This window comes from Necator americanus, chromosome X (genome assembly GCF_031761385.1).
Source record: "Necator americanus strain Aroian chromosome X, whole genome shotgun sequence".
In the NCBI taxonomy this organism is placed as follows: Eukaryota; Metazoa; Nematoda; class Chromadorea; order Rhabditida; family Ancylostomatidae; genus Necator; species Necator americanus.
Genome location: NC_087376.1, coordinates 22,978,059 through 23,005,437, shown reverse-complemented (window position 1 = coordinate 23,005,437; position 27,379 = coordinate 22,978,059). Strand labels below are relative to the sequence as shown.

At 42.6% G+C, this 27,379-nt stretch overlaps 1 protein-coding gene across 2 annotated transcripts in view; it reads left to right on the top strand.

The window, feature by feature from the left end:
* The window catches only part of RB195_024947 (uncharacterized protein), a gene marked incomplete at both ends in the record, with an annotated part of 33,780 nt that extends 7,279 nt beyond the window's left edge, over positions 1–26,501 (top strand). Inside the window, 11 exons of one of the 2 annotated variants that reach the window (XM_064212900.1) lie at positions 7,729–7,884; positions 7,941–8,065; positions 8,190–8,317; positions 10,227–10,382; positions 11,200–11,249; positions 15,209–15,299; positions 15,410–15,533; positions 17,833–17,926; positions 25,184–25,321; positions 26,012–26,270; positions 26,338–26,501. In XM_064212900.1, coding sequence (XP_064068781.1) covers positions 7,729–7,884; positions 7,941–8,065; positions 8,190–8,317; positions 10,227–10,382; positions 11,200–11,249; positions 15,209–15,299; positions 15,410–15,533; positions 17,833–17,926; positions 25,184–25,321; positions 26,012–26,270; positions 26,338–26,501 — 1,485 coding nt within the window. The remainder of the gene's footprint in view (positions 1–7,728; positions 7,885–7,940; positions 8,066–8,189; positions 8,318–10,226; positions 10,383–11,199; positions 11,250–15,208; positions 15,300–15,409; positions 15,534–17,832; positions 17,927–25,183; positions 25,322–26,011; positions 26,271–26,337) is intronic. The other variant, XM_064212901.1, reaches the window with a different exon arrangement.
* Positions 26,502–27,379: the final 878 nt, after the last annotated feature.

The following is a 27,379-nucleotide window of genomic DNA, read 5'->3' as shown; positions in this document are numbered from 1 at the left end:
AATTCTGTATTTGTTGCTCGCAACACTGGTGATTTCAGCCAGGAGAGGCATCTGAGAAGAAAATTGCGTCGTCAACTGTAACAAGACTGCAATAACGAGTGAACGTCAAGACCGAAAGAATTTGAACAGGGGTGCGAGGACGAGAACCGGTGGAAAGTCTATGCTTCATTAAAGCAGTATAACGGCGAGATTAAAAAATGTTCTTCAGTCCTCAACATTGTCAATGTAGTGGCTGTCGACGAAGCAACCCTTCCAATTTAGGGAAATTATGTTCACAGACGGACATATTCGGTTAATGAGGAACCACCGACCGAGACGGAGGTTCTGGTCTGTATCTAAAAGATGAGAAATGGAAAATCTGGTGGAGACGACGGATCTATCGCAGAAATACTGAAATATCTTCCTCCGTCTGGGATTCGTGAGATGACAAAGATCATCCGCTCGATATGGATAGACAAAAGGATACGTGATTCTTGGAGACACGCTGTCATAATTTCTCTCCACAAGAAGCTATCTGTCACGGAACCCAGGAGTTGCCGAGAATTATCACTGCTGCGTGTAATGTAGAGGATGTTAGGGCGGATCGGCTAATCAAACATCGCTAAGAAACAACCTGCGACGAAGAAGCCGACTTTCCTCCTGTTTGATCGACGATTCATCAGGTGTTTATTGTGAGGAGAATGAACGAAGTGTGGCAGCGGTATTCGAAGCTAATGCAATTATCCTTTCTGGACTTTGAAGCCGCTTCCGACTCTCCTCATCGAGGCTGCCTTCTCAACGCGCTCCGCGCCGATGGTACCAGGAAAGTTCGCTGGCTTGCTTGATGACATGAATCAACGAACAACTGCTGCAGTTCGAACACCAGCCGGATGTACAACACCGTTTGAAGTGGTAACTGGAGTACGACAAGGGGCAGTGGCAGGACTCTTCCTTTTCAACTTTGCTATCGATGACATCATGCGAAGAAGGTCTATCAGTGTCCTGCCGACATTGTCATGACACCATTAGGGTGCCCCTTGACTTATCTCGCGGACGATGTTGTTATATTCGCGGAAAGCATTAAGAAGCTTCAACATATTGTCAACCTTGTATCGAAGCCTATGGACTACATCTACGCCCTGATAAATGCAAGCAGATGTGGATCTCTTCGAGACCTCGAACGGGAATTAGGATGGACGGACAACTGAACGAACTCGTCAATGAGTTCTGTTACGTGGGCTGTATGCTGAAGAACAACGGCAAGAAGGATATCCAGCAAATATGCACTAAGGCTATTTCTGCATTTAACTCCTTAACGAAATCCCTGTGGTCGACTCCCATCACCAACGAAGTCAAGCTGCCAGTCTACTTATCTGCGATTCGCCTAATCATGATGTACAGATCGGAGACTTGCGCAGACCATCTACAGTGGTGGAGATGTTTGATTGCACGGAAAGAAGGTGCTTAGACGACTGCTTGGCTACTTTTGGCCCAGGGCATGCCACAATGTAGAGCTTTACGCGGAAATAGATGTGGTATGCTTGCGGGTGACACGTGGAAGTTATCAACATCTTGTACTCCCTTCGAAAGTGGCTACAGAAAATTGTCTTCGCTTCTTTGATCATATATGAAAGAAACCAGCAGATCGCCGAAGCCACCTGGCCAAAAACGTTTTGGCCAAGTTCAACCACCTGGCCAACCACCTGGCCAAGTTCTGTACTGAGGTGGTGAACGTGAGCCTCAGGACACTCGGTGCGGGCAGGCAGTTTAGGCGAAGCGTACGACTTTGAGGGATATGGAATAGCGGCGAATGGATTGATTCCATGCAGGCTTTCGCAGAAGATCGAAAAGGTTGGGCAGAGCTATGCTCGAGGACGGCACACCCGGCGAAGATGCGGGTAATCGCGGGCGGTGTGAGGGCGATGTGATCAGCCCGCCAATTAGGTCCATTCTCAGATAATTACGACTTAGAAGAAAACAACTACATGGATGAATAATTTCTAAAAATTGCATAGAACATTTTCTTGCTCCTTCACGTTTGTTTATTTGAACACTGCAGTTGTTGTTATCTAATATAACAGACACTGTATAAAGCGACTCCACGAAGTCCTTCAAAGAAGTATATGATGGTCATCGAGTCGCGCTCGCGGAAGAGAATCCATTGGGTAACCCTTGCGCGCGTTGGGGACAAAAGGAAGTATTACTGGTGTCCGCTTGAGCAAATCGACGAATCACAGGAGCACACGTGAAACAGTGATTTATGGAATTGTGCGTATACGAGCCTATTTGCTACCTGCTTGCAGTGGCCCCGCTTGTAGTAAACACAATCACTCACTCAATGCACGTTTGGGAATGTTCGAGCAACATATCTTACACAGCGTTATGGGACAAGTCCTCATGCATTGGTTTAAAAAGAAGCTGTCGCCCAGCACTCCGCCAGAGCCCTTAACTTGGCGAGTCAAATGCTTAAAGAAATTGTAAAGACTGTGGCAAGAACAGTATGTTTCGTCACACTGAACTGTCGTACATTGCTGAATAAACACCAACAAGCCGCCCTCTCAAGAGGGTTGCGATATCTAAGCAGTTGCATTGCAGAAAACACGTATCCCTTGTGTGAGTTACCAAAACATAGGATTTTTGTTGTCGTTACGCAACCTTCAGTTAATCTATAGACAGCAGTCTAGTGTTGTGAACATTACATTCTTTTTTGTTCACCTTGAAGATAAAGGATGAGGTGTCTGGCGTTAATCAATTTGCTTTGGATGCCCCACCGCGTTCACTTTAATTCAGAATCGTTTGAGGTTTACTAACCTGTAACTAGCCTATAAAATGACATACGGGGGCTAGCCGATGTGTCAAGTCAGTGTTTTTGTCCTCCCACTGGAATCCGTGCGATGAGGAAGATCAACTGTTTAATATGGATTGACGAAAGAATATCTGACTCGTGGAGACACGCTATCATAATTCCTGACCACAAGTGGTTATCCGTCACGGACTCCACTATCGATGAATCTCACTGCTGCTTGTTATGTGCAAGGTTTTGGAGTGGATTATCTTGGATCGACTTCGCTATCGATGACCATGCGAAGAGCAGTTGATCAGTATCCTGCCGACATCGTCTTAGCAGCATCAGGCTTCTTGACTGATCTCGAGTACGCGGACAATGTTGTTATATTCGCGGAAAGCAGTACGAAACTTCAGCGGTTGTCAACTTTGTATCGAAGCTGGCTGTAGCCTATGGACTACATCTACTCCCTGATAAATGCAGGCAGATGTGGGTATCTTTGAGACCTCGAACGCGAATCAGGGTGGACGGACAATTGATCGAACTCGATGAGTTTCGTTACCTGCTCTGTACGCTGGAAATCAACGGTAGCTACGAAGAAGATATTCAGCAAAGATCCTAAGGCCTTTTCTATGTTTAACTCTTCAACGAAATGCCCGTGGTTGACCCCCATCACGAACGAAGTCAAGCTCCGAGCCTACGTATCCGCAATCCGCCCTACCATGATGTACGGATCGAAGAGTTGGGCAGCACCGTCTACGGTGCTAGAGAGGTCTGGTTGCACGGTAAGGAAGCTGCTTAGACGGCTGCTTGGCTACTTGGGGCTTATGACATGTCACAATGATCTTTACGCACAATCCGATGTGGTGTACTGGTGGATGACACGTGGAAGGTATCGACATCTTGCACCGCCATCGAAAGTGACTACAGAAAGTCGTTTTCGCTCCTTTGATCATGTATTAATGAGACAGGCAGACCGCTTCGTTCAACGAGTTCTGAGGAGTTCGTTGGGTTCAAGCTGGAAAAGGCGACTTGGTCGTAAACGAAAGTTCTGGAATGAGGTGGTGAAACAGAACCTGAGAACATTCGGCGTGGAGATACAGTTCAGGCGAGATGTCAGGTTTCGCACTGGATGGAGTAGCGTCGAATGGATTGATTGCATGCATGCTTTCGCAGAAGGTTGGGTCGAGCTATGTTCAAGGACGACACACCTCGGTGAAGATGCGGATGATCGTGTCAGGCGATAATATCAGCCCGCCGATTAAGTCAAAGTAAGTATGTTATACATATCCCTGTATCATCCGTTTCACTTGAGCTCCTGTTGTTAATCGATTTGCTCGAGCGAGCACCAGTAATACTTCCATTTGTTCCGATCGCCCGCCGAGGCTGCGTAGTGACTTTCTCTTCTCGCGATGGACTTGAAAAGCATCGTATTTATTTGAAGGACTTCATAAAGAGATGTGACCATCGCGTCGGCGGTATTCCAGGGGGTGTTCGATGTCGCGTGATATCGAGCCACTCACGGTCCTGGTCCAACGATTGTTGTCAAAACGGCACTTGTTCGGCCCACCTAATTTTATTTTTCCGGCATATTTTATTTTAATATGCGGCAGTATCTTTGGTCTACCATAGGTGACGTAGCGGTGAACGTCGAATCCTTTCCTTAACTTGCATAAAGCGGGGTTCTCCTAGCATCACCCTTTCAACTGCATACGACGCTGATCGCATTTTCCTTACAGCGTAAATCGAGTCAGGAAGAACAGTGGTGTTGAATAGTTGGGCACGGAGCCGGATATTCTCACTCCTTTTCACTACATCCTCGATGCTCTTATATGCTTTCAAAGGCGCGGTGGAGGCATCACTTGGGACTAAGGTGGGACTTTCGCAAACTGCAGCGGACGGTGATACCAGCAAGGGTTTCACCACGCTCCACTGAAACGCCTCGAGAGAAGCCGCTTGCGCTTGCGTACGTGCTTCATGTCATTTTGACCCTACTATAGCTGACGCATATGGACATATTCGTTCCAGTGGGCGTGAATGGCATCAGAAACCCGCCTGTTCATCACAAACGTTGCCCTGCCCAGGTTCAGCTGGAGCTTCTTCATACGTTTCGTCAAATTCAACAAGCATTTGTTATCAGAACGATGTCATCAGCGAAACGAAGAAAGATGTAAATGCCGGCCGTCAACTTTCACTCCCATATTATCCCACTACAATCCTCCCATCGCGTTCTCGAGAGTGGCACTGAATATTTTGGGTGAGATTGTGTTAAAGTGACGAATCCCTCTCTTTCTCTCTTTCGTAGAATGGGGAAATTTTGGTTGATCTATAAAACGCGAAGTATCTTTGTGCATGGAATAGGGCCTCCTTGGTTGTACAAGGCTTCCATGAGTTCTTTCGTTTCAACTCAATCGAGGGCTTTCTTCGAGTCGATGAAAGTGAGGGATAGCGTCATCTTGTACTGCAGTGATAATTCTATGAGGTTTGGAGCGGGGTGTAGGTGGCAAAAATTTTTCCCCTTATCGAAACCCTGGTTACTCGCTAAGCTGCCCTTCATCTAATGTTCTTTCAGTCTTCTTTAGGATTAGTGTTGTGAAGATGGCAGGTAAACAGATTGAGCGATAGTTGGCGATGTCATGTGGATCTCCTTCTTGTACAAGTGCACGGTTTTACTGGTTTCCCATTGCCTAAGAACCTTGCATTACTACAAATAACGAGTGAAGGGCCTCTCTAGTGTTCTTCATCTTTGTAGCTTTCCCTCCTTTCCGTGAGAAAGGAAATTACCCTCGGAGGAGGCGATGCACCAATCCCATACAGAACTTTGGTGCAACAACGACATACATCAGGCAATACCTTTCACTGACGATGGTGTGCTTTTTTTCGTACGGTATGCTCACACAAGCCTCTCCCATGCTCAACCTAGTATTTGTGAAATTGTGAGTTTCTGTTGGATAGCTAAGGCTGCCCGCAGAGTTCACAGCCGCTCGGCATTGGGTGGTACAGTGTGTATCATTGATGTCATTTCTGGAGATGATCATGTGACCGGCCCCTATATATATATATGTATATATATATATATATGTGTATATATGTATATATATACATATATATACATATATATATATACATATATATATATGTGTATATGTATACACATGTATATATATATATATACATATATATACATATATATATATATACATACATACATATATATATATATGTGCATATATATATATATGTACATATATATATGTATACATATATATATATATATATATATATATATATATATATATATATACATATATGTACATATATCCATATATAAGGCTGTCGTTGTAGAGTGTTTATCAGTTGGTATACTTTAAGCACTGCTTTTCGAACACGCAATAATTGCTCATCAAGGACGCAACGGTTTCCTTAGGTGGTGTTAGTCGACAAACTCAAAATAAAGTCTCTCCTGGTAGTTCCATTGCAGACACTAGATCCCGGTGTGAAATTTTTCCGTGGCCAATTTTAGCGTTGAAATCGATAACTATGACCTTGTAGAAGGTATGACTTTACCTGAAAATTTCTCTAGGTCCGTTTCTTCGTAACTTGATGTTGGAACGTAAACAACGACGACAGTCGACGCTAGCATTAATCAGCATCTCCGCAACCTCAGACGTTCAATTCGGATCGTAAGTTGTTTGAAAGAGTGGTTCTTGGCTGTACTCGTGTTGACGAGGGCACCAACTCCACCAATTACTCCTCTATCGCTGCTTTCTACTACTATTTCTTAGGAATGGTTCTTCTCCAGTGTCAAATAGGTCTTTCAATGACTGGCATCATGTCGTCTCTTTGAGCTTGATAATGTCGCACTTGGGTTGGATTATAAGATCTTCAATGACTGCATTCTGTCATGCTATATAATGACGGGTTTATTCTGTCACGTATGTTTGCGGGTCCAACGACGCCAAATAGGTGTGCTGCGCGGCGAAGAAATAAAATGATGCGAAATGGGTCTTATGGTGTCGGATTGGTGCGCCGACAGCAGAAGACAATAAAATGGTCTGGGACGGGTCCACGGGGTTGGACTGGTGCATCTCAGTAGTGAACTGCCTCGCAAAAGCTCCTAGTGTTTTTATCAAGAGGTAGCTCAGACGTTGTGAACCCTTTTATAGCGTCTCATGACAACTTCATGTATTGCGTTGCACCCTTATCTACTTCGCGTATGTCTATTTCCCTGCACGTTTCTGCCTTCAATTTGGTCAGATCCTTCCTTCAGAAATTGGAAAAACGGATGCAAACAACTGCTTAAGTAGTAGCCAACAGTGATTTGAGGTAGAATCTTATCTTTATCAACCTTATCTTTAAAAGAGGAGAAAAACTCATCGGTTAATGTTTCCAAATTTTGGCAGTATCAAAGGAATATAGGTGTAAGTATGAATACTCTCCAAATGTAGTACTGTTGCATTTAAAAAGAAAACTATGTAATTATCATTTCATTTCATCATTATTTCAACAATGTTTAGATTTTCAAAAAAAAAAGCCATGAAATCGTCGTTAGAAAAATACAAATTTAGCTATACAGAAAATGTCACTACTTTCAATTTCTATTGATCAGTGAAGGCCAGTGAAAGGAGCACTACAAGAAGTCCTATGTGCGGCTAAGGCTGGACGTACAGAATGATGCTAATATACGTGCGTTGTATAGATAGTTGTCCGAGTCGTTTTCCTTCTCGGTGCTTTTTCTTTTCTGACGGTGTCGTACCAGGACGTAAAATTAAAAAACATATTTCTCAATTTTAAATTAATTTATTCGCTAATTGGACTCGAGTGTGCAGAGTTCTGTGGAGTTTTGGAGTCGCTCTATCACTCAAACAATAGGTAACAACTTATTTTGTGTGATGTTCAGAATACAAACACGTTGCAATTCTATTCTTCAGACTTTTTTTACTGTTCTTTACCGATGCTTATAGGCAGCGTGCTTGTGTCGTGATGGCTTCAGTGGGGTCAATTGTGAGGTGGAGGAGTGTGGATCTGTTCCTTGTCAAAACGGTGGCAGCTGTCGCTCACAGGATGGAGAAGCTCACTGTGATTGTGCCCCGCCATTCACTGGTATTTTATGCGAATCGGTACATCGTTTCTATGGATATTTTGGTTTCACTTAATTTTTCGATGTGTCTTGGAGGTTGTTGCAATCTGTGAACCTGCTTGTGCCAATGGAGAGTGCGTTATTCAAGATGATAGAATAACTTGTGAATGCATGCAGGGCTTTGTGGGATCTGTATGTAATGTTGTAGATGTTTGTCTTGGGTAAGTAGCCATTCTTAGTTTCGATGTCAAGAATAGTTCTAAAGAAAGTGTTCTACAAAAAGTGAATGTACATTTGACGTAATTTTGCATTTCTCCAAACATTTTTATTATGTACGATTTTTAGAGATACCGCTTGTTCTATATTTGGTCAACAGGCGAAGTGTATTATTGACAAATCCAGTTATATGCTCATTTCCTCCACCCTATACAACGCCTCGTATGAGTGTAAATGCCCTCACCCTATAGACGGTGGTAGGTGCTTTCATATTTTATTCTCTGTTATTCTGCGCCTTTCCGCAACAACTTCCATGCCGCAGTTAGACTGAGCTTGACTATGGACGCAAAATGGATAGTATTGCTTTTGGCGAAAAGGAACTGAGTACAAATTGTTGGTTGTGCTTAACTGACCTTGACTTAATTGGCGAGGTGATATTACCGGCTGAGGCAATTGCCCGCATCTTCGCCGAGGTGTGTTGTCCTTGAACACAACACTGCACAAACTTCTCGAGCATCTGTGAGAGTCTGCACGGAATCAATCCATTCGTCGTCCATTTCTTCGAATCCTGACATCTCGCTTTAACTCCCTATCCATGTTCTCAGGTCCTCTTTTGCCACCTCAGTCCAGAACTTCCGTTTACGACGAGATGACCTTTTTCGGCTTGAACCCGATTACCTCCTCGAAACTCGTTGAACGTAGCGATCTGCCTGTCTCCTTAATATATGATCAAAAAAGCAAAGACGATTTTCTCTAGCCACTTTTGATAGCGGTGCAAGATGCTGATATCCTCTACGTGTCATCCGCCGGGACACCACATCTATTTCCTCGTAACAATCTTCATTGTGGCATACCATAAGTCAAATGTAACCAAGTAGCTGTAGTCTAAACAGCTTCCTTTCCATGCAATCAAGTCTCTCTATTACCTTAGATGGTGCTGCCCAAGTCTCCGATCCGTACATCATGATGGAGCGAATTGCGGATAGGTAGACTCGCTTGACCACGTTGGTGATGGACGTCGACCACAAGCATTTGATTAAGGAGTTAAATGCAGAAATAGTCTTGGTGGATCTTTGCTGAATATCTTTCTCGAAGCTACCGTTGATTTCCAGCGTACAGAGCAAGTAACGAAACTCATCGACGAGTTCGATCAGTTGTCCGTCCACCCTGATTCCCGTTCGAGGTCTCAAAGATACCCACATCTGTTTGCATTTATCAGGGCGCAAGTGTGGTCCATAGGCTGCAGCCAGCTTCGATACAACGTTGACAACATGTTGAAATTTAGCGCTGCTTTCCGCGAATATAACAACATTGTCAACAACATCGTACACGAGATCGATCAAGAGGCACCTTAAAGGTGCTAAGACGATGAACCGGAAATGTTTCTGACTTTCAAAACTTCTTCCTGGTCCGCACTCCACCATGAATTGACACACGTTGGTGGATATTCGTTCTGCATTATTCGTTTTTCAGACCCGTTATGTCGATTTTCGGTTGAAGAGGAACTCCTCATCCGAAAATCTTCCTTGGTTTCTCTTGTGGAACCGTATCTCAAGGCTGAGAACTGGAGGTAGTCAGAGTCTAATGTAATGTCCCAAACATCTCTGGATTTTCGGATATGTGACTGAGGAATGTTCCTCGTCAGAACGTAGTGGAGCTGACGTTTGAGTTTATATGAAAAGAAGAGAGAAGAGGTTACCATTATCCGACGTGAGCTCCGCTGGATAGAACCAATTTCCTAGCACATCGGATTGTTGTTCAAATCCCATCTTTGAACTTGCGCCGATTCCGACAATGACCACGTACTGGCTAGGTATTTTAGACATGAACGCATTGAGTTCGCCATACAAGAAGTCCTTATTGTTGTCCTTAGCGGTTTCTATGGGTGCGTGGGCACTTACGATCCAGAGTTTACGTCCTCTGCGATGCCGCAGTCGTGAAAAGGGTATCCAAGCGACATTTAGCCAAGTTCCTCCCCCTGTTGTTCCCCTCCCCCTATCGCGTAGCCAACTATCTTCGCCTCATTACGTTTAGTGAAACAGGACCACTACGTGCAGGTAGCAGTCAGACTCGTATACATGAATCCGGTATTTAATATTCATTGAATAGTGATCTATAATAGTAATCGCTCGCGACTTTTGTAGTTTACGGTGGATATTTTTCCAGAATACGTCGACTGCCTTGCGCTACATCTTTCGACATCTGTCTTCGAGTCATTCCCAGCGTCTGTGTCGCCCGTTGCTCTATTTTTAACCACAAAAACGGAAAAGACTTCCTTCCCCACTGAAGGGTTTGCAACTGAGGACGGAAAGCAAGGAGTAGGCAAGTATTTTTTATACGTTACCTTCTAAACTTTCATGGTTCTGTCAAAGGCGTGGTACCACTGTTCTATTAGGGTTGTAGTTCTTGTCAAATTTTTGAAATTTTGGATTGTGCAGTTGATTTCATTCGTAGGGTTTTTTTCGGGAACACCTTTGGAGTAGCACGCTTTCGTTCACTATATTCTTGCATAAATTTATCGGATGCAAGCTAGAAACAACGTAACATCGTTTCCAGATCATCGAACCCTTCCAATATTTCTCAATTCCTTTCAAACTGTCTGTTTTCTTTGAATCTTTTTCTTTTTGAAGATGGTGCTTAGTTTCTGCAAATGGACTGGAACTTTCCGAGGCGCAGGGTGGGGTATCAATTTTCCGATGCATTTAAATCCGAGAAATCTTGAGACTGTTGCTCATATCAGTTGATTGACCTTCAGACTATGGATATCTCAAAGGTCATAGGTTGTTGAGCATCAGATTGTACCAATTCGTACAATCCATAATTCTTTCGGACACGTCACTATATGAGACTCGGAATTCAGATCAGATTCCTTTTGTGTTTTAATCTGACTTGCTAGTATTGGTATATTCACTTGTAAACTCGTATAAAATCTTTTTTTTTTTGTGGGATTATTCGAAATTGCTGGAGAAGAAGCGAATATCACGATATCTCATAGCGATTATAGGGACTAATTAAGTTTATGGCACGTTTGTGAACGCAAGTGTTCGACCGCTACTACTTTTCGTAATGTAATTAAAAAATATAGAAAGCATTCTATTTGCATACTGAAATAAATTCTCACCAGACTTTTTATTTTCAGAATCTGGTCATCCTAAACTATCTTCACGTCGCCCTACCACTGATGCTCCGGTGAGTTTTGAGAACTCGGTTTGCACTCATGAGGTAAAGCAAAAATTTGTTTCCTAGGCACTGCTGTTGGGGGGGGGGGGGTCGTTAGGTACCTTCGAGCGTTCCGGGGAGCTATTTTCCACAACGAGTTCGATTGGAGTGCGCTAGCTCTGTGCACGCGCCGCATCTTCCGGGCCGTTTTTTAGGGCAATTAGGAAGAAATGGACGGAATTACCCTCCTTCCCATAATCTACGACCCCCACCATCTCAGATTCATGGGGTGACGCCTTTAAGTACGAAAATGGTTTGTATATCTTCTCTCAAACGCATCCAAAACATTTGACAAGTGTGACTTGGGTGTAAAGGGGAACCCCTAGATTTTTCGAGCATACCTTGTCTGAGCAATTAGTGGTGGAGTGTATCCTGTGGAGATTTATCTTCGTTTGTAACTAAATAGCAGACTCTGCCGTTCTACTGCCGATGATACGCTGCTTCAACGGCTAGGAGATAATTCAAGTGCTACTAAATTTTTTGGGGGAATCACACATCTTATGGAATTTTGGAATGGAAATTCTGAGGGTAAATTTTGTAATAAGAGGTGAGCTCAGATTTGTAGCCGTATCAGAAGCAGGAAAAATTCTCACGTGAAGCATGACAGAAGGGCGCATCCACTAGTTTCGAATTACATATATGAAAATTTTTGTTGGAAACATGGACATTTCAGTTTTCAAAAGTAACGGGGATGAGGACTGTCGTTATCGTAAGTCCTAAGCTTTTTGCAGCCTAACTTGTTTCCATGTGGAACTCACGAATGATGTTGCTACTTGTGAAACAGGTGAATACACCGGAACAGAAGAATGTGATAAAAAGCTGGTCGTCTGAATTGGAAATGGATGCGTAACAGAAGGACCCTCTGTATCTCTGACCTTTTAAAACTAAAAGACAGGATTTCTAGACTTCCTCAGGGCAATATCTAGACAAACGCGACGGATATCGCTGTGGCCAGACGGATATGGCTTTTGTAAAGTTCCGAACGGAATTGGACCACTGCTCTTCGAGAAAGATTTTCTTCATATGGAAAGAGGAGAAGGCTGCAATGTTTGCAATGTTCAGCGACCGAAGTCCCAAAACTATCATTAACGGGGATCTCTTGGCTACGCAACCGAGCTTTTAGGAGGATACCGCAGTGGGGTACATCGACGAGTAACACAATCGGCCCATTGAACGTTGATAGCCGAGGAATGCTGAGAGTTTTAAAATCTCCAAGAGACGCTTGTCTCCAAAAACTCTCGAGATAATACGTCAATGTGGAACCGCATGAGCCGCAGACAAACAGGAACTTGCGCCCGAGCTCGCAAGCTTTTGCAGAGAGAAGACAAAAGAAGATCAGAGAGAGAGAGAGAGAGAGAGAGAGAGAGAGTAGAACTGTTCTCCGGACCCCAACTCAAGTGGAAGAGCCTCATCGAGAAGCGGAGTGGAGAAAATCACCCACGAGGTTCTCCCTTCCGCAGTACGTCGTGCTTTCGTGTCGGTAAGAAATCGTACGATTCATGTTCAAATTCAGCTTCAGCTCTCCACAGATTCCAGTATTAACATCCGAAGACTCTCCCTCCAGTTTTCAGCAACACTCTGGCGAGGCTCTTCACACGTTGCCCGTCAGAATGCAAGGTTCCTAAACAGTGGAAGACCAACAAGGTCGTGTTGTTGTTTAAGAAGGGGAATCTACATGACATTGGCAACTTTTCCCAATCTCCATGCTGTCTGTTGTATACAAGCTTTTCACAAGAGCAATCCTAAGCAGGACTGAAAGAACATTAGACTAAAGACAGCCATGCGAGAAACAAGGGTTTCGAAAAAGATTCAATACGATTGACCACATTCACACAGTTTCGAAACTCATCGAAGTATCGCGATACAGTACATGGTGGAGTTATGTCTCGGTCTGGTCTTGGCCAGTGCATAAAGGTACTCCAAGAGTTGTACAGTAAATTAACGACCAGAACTTTGCCATTCTGCTAGAATATCATCATTGGCGTGGAGATGGGTCTGACAGGGTAATATTAGGTGCCGGAATACCTAGGGTCCCTTTTTGCATCTCCATCACCATTCAGGATGCTTAGCGATGGTTTCAGAGGTTTCGAGAAGGCAACGAGGACCTTGAAGAGGGGCCACGGGGAACGCCACCAATTGTGATCAAAAAGGCCCTAGTTGAAGTGGTCGAGAGTGGACCGTACCAGACTTGTGCTGAAATGGCAGAGCACTTCGAGGGTGAAACACGCAAACGGTCTCAAAAACTTGGTAACAAAACCTCGGTCAATAGGTTCCTCGCCTACTTACGCGTGCCAACAAATTGGCGCATTTCAACGTCTGTTCAAAAAAAAAAATGAAAAATTGCCCATTTCAATCGGGAAGTTTTACCTCATCCACCATATAGTCCCTAAATTAGTCAAACTGGCTTATCTTTTTTGTTCATGTTCAACTTTTAGCGAGCAAGAAGTGGCATTCCTAAAACGATGTCAAAACTGACCTGTCCTTCTTTGATTCTAAAAACCCAGATTCTATTAGCGTGGGATTTTCTCCCTTATTAGTAGATGGGATTGTGGTATTGAGTCATTTGGTGAATATACAGATTAATTTCTTAGTTAATGAATAAAATAGTTTTTGATTTGAAATTCTTCGCGGAAACACGATACTAACCATTCCGATACCTACAGACATGTATTGCACGTATTAGCACTAGGACTGCCTTCGTTCTCCTGTATCAGTTCTTGTTCGAAGCCAATCCAGACTCACGCTTAGTCAAACACATAGCGAGGGCGTCATCTCCTAAATTATTCACGGCCAGGATCGAGGATGCAATGCGAAGGTTGGAATAAGACGACATGACAGTGAAATTTGATTGTTGACAGCTACACCACCTCCGCTATGTTGATGATATGATGACGGCTACCATAAGCCGAGCGGAACGAATGCTAGCCGAATTCGATCAAACATGTAATTTAGACGCCTCTTTTACGCGCAACGGGACGAACATACCCGAATTTACTAGCTACGTTTATTTGGGTCAGAAAAGGAGATGAAGAACGACCTTACCTCCGGTGTGGGGAGCAGGAAGCGAGGGCGTTGGGATGCTTTTAGGAGCATTGAGAATGTTGTGAAGAGGACCAGGAAAACCAGGCTCCGTGCTCACTTGTTTAACCCCACCGTATTTTCTTGTTTCGCGTATGCTTTAGAAATCGGAGCACTTCGGAAGCAGGAAGAAAGTGCGCTGAGTGACGTTGAACCTTTAATCGAAGGAGTGATGCTAGGAGTATTTGGCTTCACACAAGTGAACGACGGGATTCGAAGTTCTATCCTACGTCAGTGATCGAAAATTAGATACATGATCGCATTTGCCGAGGAAAGCAAAGGTGAGTCGGATACGTGAAACGTGTCAAGGACAACTGCTGGAGCAAACCCGTGAGCGAATGAGTTCCACTCGATATTAAACCCACTACGGGAAGAACGCCGACCCGATGGTTGGACCTCTTTATGGATTCCTTCAAGGATAATTTCGGTGATCTTCCTGTCCCACGCAAATAGAGAGACCGCTGGGCGACTTCTGCAGGTGATCGGGATAAATGGAAGTATTAATGGCGCCAGCTTGAGCAAAGCGATGAATAACGGGAGTCAGGGTGATCAAGATGATGGTTTAGCGGCTGCAGCCTTTGAACTTTAACCGCAATTACTACGATGCATCAGTTTGCTCCTTACATACTAGTACGGCACAGAGGTATCTGACAGCGGTGGCGGCGAGTTGCTGTCATATTATTCAAAATTTGCAGCCAACATTTTGAAAATTGAGAGATAACTTATAAAGACTCTAGCTCGGTCTACTTCTCAAATAAAATTCATAGATCACGGTGATTTGTCAATTTTAGACAAGTCGTAGGAGTTTCGCGATTCTGCTGTCATATTTTCACTTGTTGTGGTTTATTCAGGTAAATTCAACACCGCCAAAGTTCTCTGCACCTGAGTTCGTTAGTGAAGCGTTTACAAATTTATATCTGCACCAGGTCGACACTGATACTGGTAGGAGTTTTTGTGTCATGCATCAGTTCTAAGACAAGTTTTGAAAATTAGCTACTGAATACTTTATTTTTTGATTCATCTTTGACAACCGACTACTCGGTAAATGTCAGGACGAGAGGTCGGGACGCAAACAAAAGTCGTAAATCTACTTCCTCTGCTACGTTCCCTACGATGTCCAACACCGCTACCTCCAATTCTTTCTACGGTACTACTACTGGATTTTCAAATCTTAAAGTGAGCTTTCTTGAATTTGTTCTCTTCATGCTCTTCATTTATTTTCTCACTCCGCTTTGTGTCTGCTATTTGTTACATAAGAAGACCGCATCGAGCTTTTCGAAACTGAACTCTTCCAGAGGACACACAGCAAGTAAAAAAGAGATTCGCCTCATAAAAAAGCGCAAAACTCTGCTATCTAAGTTTTAACTTGGGTACCAATGTCTCAGAAAGCCTGAGACTACAAATTCTATCTGACATCATTTTCTATGCCAGAGCATAAGATGTTTTAGGAGGGTTTTTTTTTTTAACGACTTCTTCGTCTAGGTTCCCCGAGTGTAACAAAAGGATAATTTCACTTTGAAATTTGATATGTTAGTAGAGATTCGGATTCTTAGTCAAGAAAGTTAGTAAGTGTAATAATGAAAACGTATCTGGTGAGTTTTGGCTAAAGTAGCGTGCACACATTTTAAGATAAACTTGTCGACATTAAATTTATCAGAATAGTCTCCAATTGTCCAATTCCCTCCCGAGCAAATGCAAATTGGGCGTTCGTTTTTATAAAGTTGAACCATCAACGGAATAGGACATGTCTTTTGAAGGCATCGGAGGTGTAGCAAAGTTATCAGGGGATGCCCTTCTAAAGTGAGTTTACTGATAGTCGTTGTTCAAAAGTCGTGCAATTATATAGGGTTAAGGAATAAGTTCTAGTCTAACTGGCCTGATTTCAACGAGGCCTCATGGCCTCCTTAATCTTGTTGTATCTTTCTCTCCATCTCACAACATTAATACAACGGTATATCGCGAAGTTACTGAAAAATTCGACTTTCAGTGAACCTCGGCATAGTTGGATGTCGTATTGATTTTCATAGGCTGTGCATGAGGTTGTTAAATAATTTTATTGGCTAACGTTTCGGCACAATCGCCCATTTGAGAGCTTGAAATGGGCGATTCAATTAACAATTTAAACGAACAAATCTCTCCACAACTAAACTGATAAAGTCCATGCCTACTTCTTCAATCACCAGTTTAGCAACTACACTGAATGTTCACCTTGGACCGGAGACGCCTAGCATGAACCGCTGACTGATCGATCGCGAGGGCGAACGGTTTGAAAGTCACAATCGGATCGGAAGAACCATCCGAGATATGGCGCGAGCCCCGCGTTATCGACAGACATTCGCCCTTGCGGTTAATTGTAGGGTTTTTGGCTTGGATCCAAAATGAAATGGATAAGCAGAGAGAACCAAGATGTTCTTATTACTAGGGTTTATTATTACTAGGATCACGATACCATTTTCGTTTGGTACGTACCGTTTGATTCTAAATCTTTCAATTGATGGTTCTATTCAGGATTCTGAATTTCCCAATTGATGGTTCATTACTTTGTACAACTTAGAGGTTTAGCTATGGAGCAGAGATTGGCTCCCACCTTAGCTATTTTATTTATGGCCAAAATTGAAGCACCTGTTCTGGAATTACGTCCTTTCGTAGATCTCGGTAAATCGACGATTACTTTGCCATTTGTGCCGCCCAAGCGGAGATGGTGATGGATAAATGATTTGACTTGTTGAAGCGACAGTCCGAACACATATAAATTACTAGGGAGAAACCACAGGGCAATTGGCTTCCTTTTCCAAACATCCGGGTTAAGATCTGAAACGGTACGTGCCAAACGAAATGGTATCGTAAGCCCAGTAATAAGAACATCTTGGTTGATTTTCTCCCTGGTTATTCATATCAAATGAAGAAAGCTGTGATCAACAACATGTTCCGCAAAAACCGTCTGTAGTGAACCTGAGAAGAGAAAGAAATCGTTAACTTTAGCTCGCAAAAATGCTTTTTCTAATGGTGATGAAATGCAAACATCTGAAACGAGACGATACCGAAGTGAACGAGCACGACAAGTGGAAAACCCCACCACAGATAAGATATCTCTCTGCTTTCTTCATATCTCCGATGAAATGAGTACTGCCACTAGGCGGATTGCAGACTTAGATAGCTTCGTTTCGGTCGTTGAAATACCACCGAACAATTCGAAACGTCAGCTAGTTCGAAATCGTTTGTACGATAGCATCAGTACAACATCAAACAGTATTACTTGTCCCACAGGTAGACCAGGATACTGCTTGAGATCCAGTGTAATCTACCTGGTTGCTCCTACGAACTGGCAACTAGTATGTCGGTGAAACGGCACAACCGCTATATGTCTGCATCAAAGAGCCCGTGAACGGAAAGAATAGACTACGAGAATGGATAGGCGTCCGTAAAACACAAAAACACGGCGGAGCCGATTTTGAAATTAGGGTGCAAATCTTAGCACACTAACGCTGGCCGATCCGATTGTGACTTTCGAACCGTTCGCCCTCGCGATCGATCAGTCAGCGGTTCATGCTAGACGTCTCCGATCCAAGGTGAACATTCAGTGTATTTGCTAAATTGGTGATTGAAAAAGTAGGCATGGAGTTTATCAGTTTAGTTGTGAAGAGGTTTGGTCTTTTAAATTGTTAATTGAATCATTTCAGGCTCTGAAGAAGGCGATTCTGCCGAAACGTTAGCCAATAAAATTATTTAACAACCTCGTGTACAGCCTATCAAAATCAATACGATATCGCAAATTAGTAGAACGGTAATGAAAAACAAAGACCAGATTTGTACTAAAGCGAAGACTGATAATATTGGTTTGAGGAAAAAGTCCTGAATAAAATTTCCTTGGATGCGTATCGTTAGGTACCTACAGCTCCCATGGCAATTTATCCTTAGCGGAAATTACGAACAACGGTAATCGTTAAACTATGCCGCGTTCGCCTTATGCCCCGCCTAACTCGTAGTCCATTAACCTTCTTCATCGTCTAATAAGGTGCGAAACATGCTTCACAGTGGCACTATCTCTGCTGCTGTTTCTGCACTGAATGTCGATTGTTTACTTATAGAGATATATTAAACGACTGCACACGAAATTCCAGAAATAGAAAATAATAGTGAATAAACAACTCGAAAATTTTAAGTCTCAAGAAGATAAAGTGAAAAGATTTATCAATTAATATCAACATATTTTGTAAGACTTTATTCTGTTGGATTTCAGAAAATTCGTATAAATGCTGTCAAAGTGCGAACAGATGCAGTTCAATGTTTAGAGTGAGTTCAGAGTGTGAGGTGGTAAAAATATTATATTTTCGTATAATATTTTCGAATGTGCCGCAGTGCTCCGTTACTTTAAAGAGTTCCGCTCTTGATTGAAGGATTCGGATTTTGGCAAACGCACCACTTTGGATTCCGTCAATGAAGTTCTTTATGAAAAAAAAATTACGAAAGTTTCAAAAGGAAGCAGAGAAGGAAGAGAAGAAGAAAAGATGGCATGTAAATGGTTGTTAGAAAAAAAAAACTTCAACTCCAGCTTAACATAAGAAAGCGTCAGATTTTATTCTGTTTCGGATCCGTAAGGCAATGCGGTGATGTGTTGACTAAACGTCCCACAAAATTTTCGACTACTACAGCTGTTACGCAATAACCATTACAGAGCTCAATATTTTGGAACATTGTCAGATTTGTTTTCTTTATGTTGTTCCTAAAGAAATTTTTTGTATCTTCGCTTCGTCTTAAGTACTTCCGTTCGTTTACATTTTTCACTTTTTATGTTGCTACGTTGTTACATTTCTGTTCTTTGAACTCTCCTACAAGCTAACTCTATCACGCAATCGCGACAAACACAACCCTCAGTGACGTGGTGATGGATAGGCGTGGCTTAATGATCATAGCTAGCCTAAGATATGCCGGTTCTGGGCTACTGGGCCTCTTCTGTAGGCACTTATTCGGCTGTGGGTACCTAATACCGCTCCCCAATTTTCCTTTCGGGAGGAATCAGGGCAGAGGTATAAGCCGTACGTGGTAGCACTTTCTATACGAGTTTGCAATATTCTGATGGATGTTTCTCGGAGCATATGTTGTCGTGTAGTTGCGAAGTAGGCAGACGTCACTCGTTTGTCTGCTCGTTTCCTGCATCGTTGATAACGTGCATTTTGGCTTCCACTGTGGATCCGGAAGAAGGGAATTTGAAATAGAGCGTTTTTCGAGAAACTCACCAGCAACAAAGCATAATCTCCTTGTGTTGTAGGTTTTGTGGTCTATTTGAGGTTGTTCGCCGCAGTTCAGGCAGGGCGATGTCGTGTGGGCGGAGAACCAGCGAGTCACAGACACTAATCTTTGTTTTGTTAGAGTGATGTAGTCCTTTTGGTACCTGGCCGCATCTATCTAAGCATCGCACAGCTTCTCGTTGTTCAAGGAAGTAGAACAGCAAAACGAGGTTGTTCAAACGGTATCTCTCCAGATGAGAAGCGCTGATACAAACAATAAATCACGGACTCGGAGATGACATACACTTTGAACGCAGCGAAAATGTTGGCAGCGGTGGTTGTCGAACTATGGCCTTGTACGAACTCATAGTAGAAGACGGCTTGTAGTTTCTTTTGACCAGTTGAAGTAGTTGTTGCTCCACACTGTTAGGGGCGCGTTGAATTATTCTAATTGGGTTTCAAAGGGCGAGTGCAGCAGTTGGTCGTGACAGTAAAGGAGTAAAACGGTAGTAAAACACGTTCGTACATCCCAAGCGAATTGATACGCCAAAAAATTTGTCGTTCATCCTTTTTCCTAATTTGGCTTCTGAGACGATTGCGGGTGTAGCACAGTCGATAAGAGGTCCCGCCGTGACTGCACGATTGATCTTTGCTTCGAAACCGCCTTGGTGTTAACCAACGATTTCATCCCTCCCTCCGATAAATTGTTGCCACACCTGTCTGGGAGGATGACAACACTGAATTGACAGGTCGACTAGCCCCGCAAGTCTTTGTAGGGCTGCACGCGCGTTCACAAACCCCAAACGGGTCCAAGTTAAAGTCGAACGCGTGGACCTTTTAGAGGTTGATTAACGCCGTGCATTTTATCCTTTATCTAAGGCATTCTTTTTTTCTCAACCCAATGTATTGCAGCGATTTCTTCGTGTCTATTTATCCGTATACGTGAATCCCTTAAATTTGGCCGATTAAAAGTCAATGCGAGGGCTAAACATAACAACAATTGAACGACCACTTATCTCAGTCTCGCGTGATTATATTAAATGAAGCAAGAAGAACAAGGGGAAGTTGTCAGTAGATGATGCACAGAGGAAACAAATCTGTTTGTGCTCTGCATAGGTCTCCCAGAAACGGTAAGAGAACGGAGAAGCACTTTAATGGATATCGACTCCCTCGATAAACGCCGATGTTATTAAGGCTCAAAAAGTCGCTGACAAAACTGAAAGCAAGGACATTCGTGCTTGTTGATCAGAGATAACATCGTGGTGATAGCGAGCAAGTGCCGATTTTATTCTTCTCTCACATTTTTTTGCTGGGAAGTGGAACTTTGTCCGTAGGTTTTTTCGTGTTGATTGATGTCGGTTCCTCATCCCGATCCATCTACTTTATCTTCCTCGCAGGATTTTGCACACTTCTGATCTTTTTAGGATGAGCGTCCTAAGAAACCCTAGTCTTATTTCCCGCTCGGGAGTTATCGTGGCGGAAGATGATTTCCGCGTGCTGTCTTGGTGTGCGATCGACGTGGGCGTTCAGCTTCTCCAGTTGGAGAATACATGTCTGGGCGTTATTAATTGCCGTTTGGAAGGACATTCCACTACTCCATCCCATTCCTGGACTATCAACAGGAGAGGAGCCCTTATTAGGTGGGTGGTTAGTCTTCGAGACTCTCGGACTCATCCCTATCCACCCACTTGGTCTCCCTCACAATCTTTGTACATGGTCCGCTTCTCATCTTCAGTGAAGGATGCGCTAAGAAAGTCGGATTTGCTTTCTAGACAGAAGTGGAAGATGTGTGCTTTTCCTTCCAGGAAGGTCGAACGCCGACAGCGTCGCTGACAGCGTGGGGTATCCGTCGAGCGAGTTTCTGGATCTTGACAGTTTTCGCTAGGTCTCGCATAATAGTGATATGATGAAAGTCCGGTGTGGTCGCTGAGTCCTTTGGGATTTCATACGGGACCGCCACCAAAGCTTTCCATAGCTTGTCGATGTCCACCTCCAGTGACCAACTCCAGCGTTAGATCACCCAGCGAATAGTCGCCATTCTCGGATTTGGCGAACCAAAGCCTACGGATTTTCTAGGAGATGACACCCTCGCTATGTGTTTGACTAAGCGCGACTCTGGATTGGCTTCGAACAAGAATTGATACAGGAGAACGAAGGCAGACCCCTGTCCGGAGTGCTACTATGTGCCATACATGTATGTAGGTATCGGAATAGTTAGTATCATGTTTCTGCGAAGAATTTCAAATCAAAAACTATTTTATTCATTAACTAAGAAATCAAACTATACATTCACCAAATGACTCAGTAACACTTATCCATTTACCAGTAAGAGAGAAAATCTCTGATAGAATCCGGGATTTTTGAAGTCAAAAAGCACAAGGCATTTTTGAAGTCGTTTGAGGAATGACACTTCTTGCCTGTGGGTGCGGGACAAGAGGTACCCGTGAAAACCGGCTGACCGCTCCTGACCTCCCTTCAGCGCAGCGCGCCTCCACGTAATCACGTCTGCCACTCCACCAGCTAGACATTCTCCACGACCGCCTGAGATCATCTAGACCCCGCCCCCTTATTGCTCTCTAATCGACGTTCGCGCCGCGACGAAGAAGTGGATACTGCGGATTTAGAAGGGAGATGAGTGTACAACGAATTGACGCAGCAAGCTGTAATGTACAAAAATAGTAATATGCTATATAGTAATAGCTAATATGATAGGGAATTAAGGAGGAAACTAGATACTTTCATCCAATTAAAAGATATATTATCAGAGACATGTCATAGAGTACCAATGAGTTGAAGATACACAAATAAATTGTCTCAAAAAAAAATGCTGCAAGGAAAAGAATAAGTAGAATAAAGGAAAAGAAATAAATATATTTTCACACATTTCACGCCCAAACTGTTCTATAAAAACGCGCAGTGCATAGATATATGTTTTCACGGTATCATTCAACGAATTCATGTTCAACTTTCGACTGCAGCAACTATACGCCCAGCAACTTTATTTCCTTATAACTTTGTATACATCCTTTGAACTCCTTTCTACATTTTACCTTTTCAAAATTTTATATAGATATAATGTTTATATAGAGCGCAAGTCAAATATTTTAGTACTTCTTTGTACGCTTTATAGAATAAAACTTTATATGGTTCTTCAAACTTCTTTCAACTCGCTTCATCTGTATCTATTCTCTACATAAAATCAATATGACAGGTTAGGTGTAGTAGTGGCGAACAGAGACCTTTGTATCTTCGAGATATACCTTTAGGTACAGTGTATTTCTGCGAGGCATTATTCGCGCCTCGTTAATCGTTGGATGCCAGTTTTACCCAGCTAGTTAAGCAAAAAGAAATCCTTAGAAAGCGAAAAGAAGAAAAGAAGATAGCATAACACCGATCAATGGGTCATTTTTTGAAACATCTCTTGCATTCCCAGAGATCAATGAGTGTTTCCCACCTAACGAGTAGAAACAGGATAATTTCATTTTCACTCGCATTTTTAAATGGCATATATACCAGCCTCTTTCATTTATAATAACTTACAAGTACACTTTATGCAGAGTTTCAAACAAAACCTAATACCAGATACTTTCCTTTTTAAAAGCGCATCGTAAGGGTTGCGGGCGCGGCGGAGAAAACTCCTCGGACGCGGCGAAATGGGCAGGGAGGGTAGTGGCGGCGGGGCGTCAGCGAGACGTAGCACAAGAGGAGCAACCACGATACTGTAGCGATCACGACGCGGTCAGGAGACGCGCGGTCCAATTAATGACGCTCATTAGTCTCCTGGATATGTGGCGGCACATACGGGTACCCCTTGACCGTTCCCCCTTGTCTGCTAAAAAAAAATTTGAAAATGAGTCAGATGGACGGGACTATATGGTGGATGAAGTTAAACTTCCCGATTTAATTCGGCAATGTATCATTTTTTCAAAACAGACTTTGAAATGTGCCATTTTGTTGGCAGGTAAGTAGACAAGGAACCTATTGATCGAGTTTTCTTGTGTTACCAAGTTCGTGAGATCGTTTGCGCGTTTCACCCTCGAAGTGCTCTGCCATTTCAGCACAAGTGTGGCACGGTCCACTCTAGAGCAGTTCAACTAAGGCCTTCTTTTTGATCACACTTGGTGGTGTTCGTCGTGGCATCTCTTCAAGGTTGTCTTCTCGAAACCTCTTGAACCATTGCTGAGCATCTCGAATGGTGATGGTGCCCTTGCCAAATCCAATATTAATGTGATCGACGAACTCTATAGTCTTTAGCCTGACTTTGAAGTCGTATAGTAGGGACATAAAAATTTGCACACGGGACCGGGGCATGATTTCAAAGGCATAACCCCAAGAATCTGGAGTGGTACGGGTTTCGGCTGTGTTGGTGCCTATACGAGGTCATAGATTGTGGGGAAGAGGGTGATTCCATTCATCTCTCCCTGTATCAGTGTAAACGGACGACCCCGAAACGCTATTACTTACGACGGCTTTTGTTGCAATACGCAATGTTTGCGCAAACAGGGAGAGATGAATGGAATCACCCTCTTCCCCACAATCTATGATCTCGTATAGGCATTAACACAGCTGAAACCCGTACCACTCCAGATTCTTGGGGTGATGCGTTTAGGTAAATATTTTTAAAAAAGTATCAAAGAGAAATAGAAAATCATTCACTACAATAATAAACAAGATACTCTGCAATAGTGATAAGCAAAACAGAAACTTTTAAAATACTAATTCTCATGGTAGCCAGAACGCTATAGAAGGCGACCCAAAAACGACACAAGTATTCCGGTACCTAATAGCATGTAAGGAGCAAACTGATGCATGTGATGAACTAGTGAGTTTGGTCAAAGTTCAAAGGGTCCACTTCCCGCACCCGCCAAACCATAACGCGGGATATAAGGGTTTATCATAAACAGAAAAAAAAGAAAGAAGATTTGTGCGAAATCCTTATAACTCAAGACGAAGAGTGGCGTATCCATTGATCTGTTCACCTGCATCAATATTTGACATTAGCAACGTAAAAGGGAGTACGCCGTTTTGAGAGCTGGAAGGGGAGGCTGATATTGACATTCCAGTTTCTAGTTTAGATAGTTGAAAACCAGAAGATGTTGAGGTCGTTGCCTGTAATTAATGAAAAAGCGCCGCATGTACGGATAAGGAGTAGGCATCAAGCTGTCCAAAACGCGTGGTTCAGTCGGTTAGACCATACCGACATCCAGAATAGAGTTTATTCTAGTCTAGTAGTAATCTTTCTTCGTTGTATCTTGTCTGTTTATGACTCGTCATACTGTTTATAGAATACCATTAGTAACAAAGAGAATTATAAGTGGGAAATTATCATAAATAATAGTGAATAATAGGTTATAATAATGGTTATAATGGAAGTTAGTGTGATAGTTTCCAGAAATTTCGTAGTTCAAGTGTAATAGTTTTCAGGAATTTCGTAGTTCAAAGTTTATGGTCATATAAGCCTTTTCGAACTTTTTTTGAGAATGGTCTGACGCATAACCCTTGGAAATGTTTTAGACTTTTAACGTTTTCTGCAGAGGAACAGATTTAGTCGCATTCTTTATTGCAACTGCATTCATTTATTTGTTGCGTGTGCTTAAGGAGATCTCCACGGAAGCTGAGTCAATTGCTGCTCCAACTATTGATGGGAATATTTATGAATTCACGTCGCCATACTCTTCTGTGATACCAACGAATACCTCTGTAGTATTCAACGAAGTGAAGGAAATAATCGCAAAGGTGAATCTTCCAGGAAAAAGTACCCTTTTCAAGTGTTTTTGTACAGTTCGAAAGTGTACTTTTTAGTTTCATTGCGTAAAAGTTTCGCGCCTACTCAGTGCACTACTAGAATACGCTACATGCAAAGTTTAGCAGATTTCAGCAAAGCACGTTGCTTATCATGTTTTGCTTTCCTTAAGCTCACTTAGGGTTTTCCAACCGAAGTTTAAACCTGAAGATTAGAAATACATTCTCGGAATTCTTGACTCCAAACTTCTACAGCTTCTGTTTTTTCCCAAATATTGACTTAAATTTATTAAGAAATGGTTAGAACCTATGTTGTGATCTCGAGTCTGGATAACATTCCGAACTAAAAGAATACTTTATTGGCAATCAGTGCCTGCTGTTACCTCAGTTGGGAAGTTCCTGGTGCATCTAGAATGAAAGCGGATAGAACAGATAAATCACATATAACATATGAATTTAATAGATTAACGGATCAACACTTCCGTTCGGAAATTAACAGTTAATGTGTACCGTGACTAAGAGTACATGTGCCCATTATTTGATTCGAATTGGTCGAGAATAGAATGAGCGTAAACAGGATCACGGAGAGTTCCCTATAATACATACATTTATCACATCTTTATTACACATGGGATATTGACTTTTCTATCGATCTACAAAAACCTTAGATGTCAAGAGTTACAGACCGTAAGCTACCCGTGGGTCCCTACAACACAAACTACAATTCCGTTATGGGCAACCTCTATGCAAAGTTTGCCCATAGAATCTATTGAAATATCAACGATGCGGAGCCGACCCTATGAAGCTTCGATGTCAACGACATCTAAAGAAGACGAGGAGTACGATGTGTTCAAGGCCAATGTGACAAGGACGTCTGTTTGGAATATTGATGTGCAAAAGAGCTCTGCAGCCAGTTGGATTGTGGCCATTGTAGCTGTGATCAGTAAGTCGCTAATTCCAAGCAGTTTCAGACCGTGGATAATTACTTATTGTTGCAAAGGTATTTTCAGTTATTGGCTTGTTGTTATTAGCTACAACTCTCCTCGTACTAAGATATGTGAGGCAGTCACGAAAATTGCACGGGAAGTACAATCCGGCAAGGGAAGAACATGCACTATCTACTTCATTTTCAGTGCCAATGTCCCATATGTCCAGGGACGAGCGATTAATATAACAATATGAGGAATTAGATGACTTCTGTATCTTAGTAGTGTTTTTTGTTCGTTTTACTATATCGCTTCAGTTTAAGCTATGTTCCATTGTTGTAGAGCATATAAGTGCTGATCGGGAGGTTCAGCATTCGCCACTCATTTGTCAATAGAGTTTCCTTACTATATTCCACCCCTTTCATACTGTCTGGTTATAAATGTTATGGCAGGAGACGAACTGTGTGAGAAACACACTCCTGTGATGAAGAACTTGGTTTATCTACTAGCTGTATAATTTCCAGATGGATTCCTTTATTTATTGTCTATGATTTTGAACCGCAAAATGCTTTTTAGAAGCCTGTATCGGCTACATTATTACTAGGACAGATGAGCTAGGGGTTAGTTTTTGGTTCTTATATCCTCAATAAAACTACGAGAGCAGTGATGGACCTTTTCCTAGGTACTCATTGCATGCGAAATATAATGTCACTGAGCCTCAGTACAACAGGTGGTTTGGTTCTTTGGAAGCAGCTCAATGTACGCAATTCCTACGTAAACCTTGCAGACAGACTGCTTAATCTTTTTTGTGATGTAACTTAACTTTCGATTATGCTTGGAGCATGTTATTTCAAATCCATTTCTCATAATCACTGATGACTTATTTCAAAAGTGGTCATTTCATTAAGTTTGGGACGCATATCGCAAATGTTTTTGTTCGTTATGTAAAGTGAGCTTTTCAAATTGTGCAACCTAAATACCGAGTTTCTCTAACGAGTTCAGGACATTTAAAATTATTCTTAATTGCTTTATGTGATACATCTAACCTCTTTGCAATTTAGTCTGCAGTTATATGACAATCTCACTCGATCATAGCTTCGACCTAGTAGTTCTCAGCTCCAGTTGA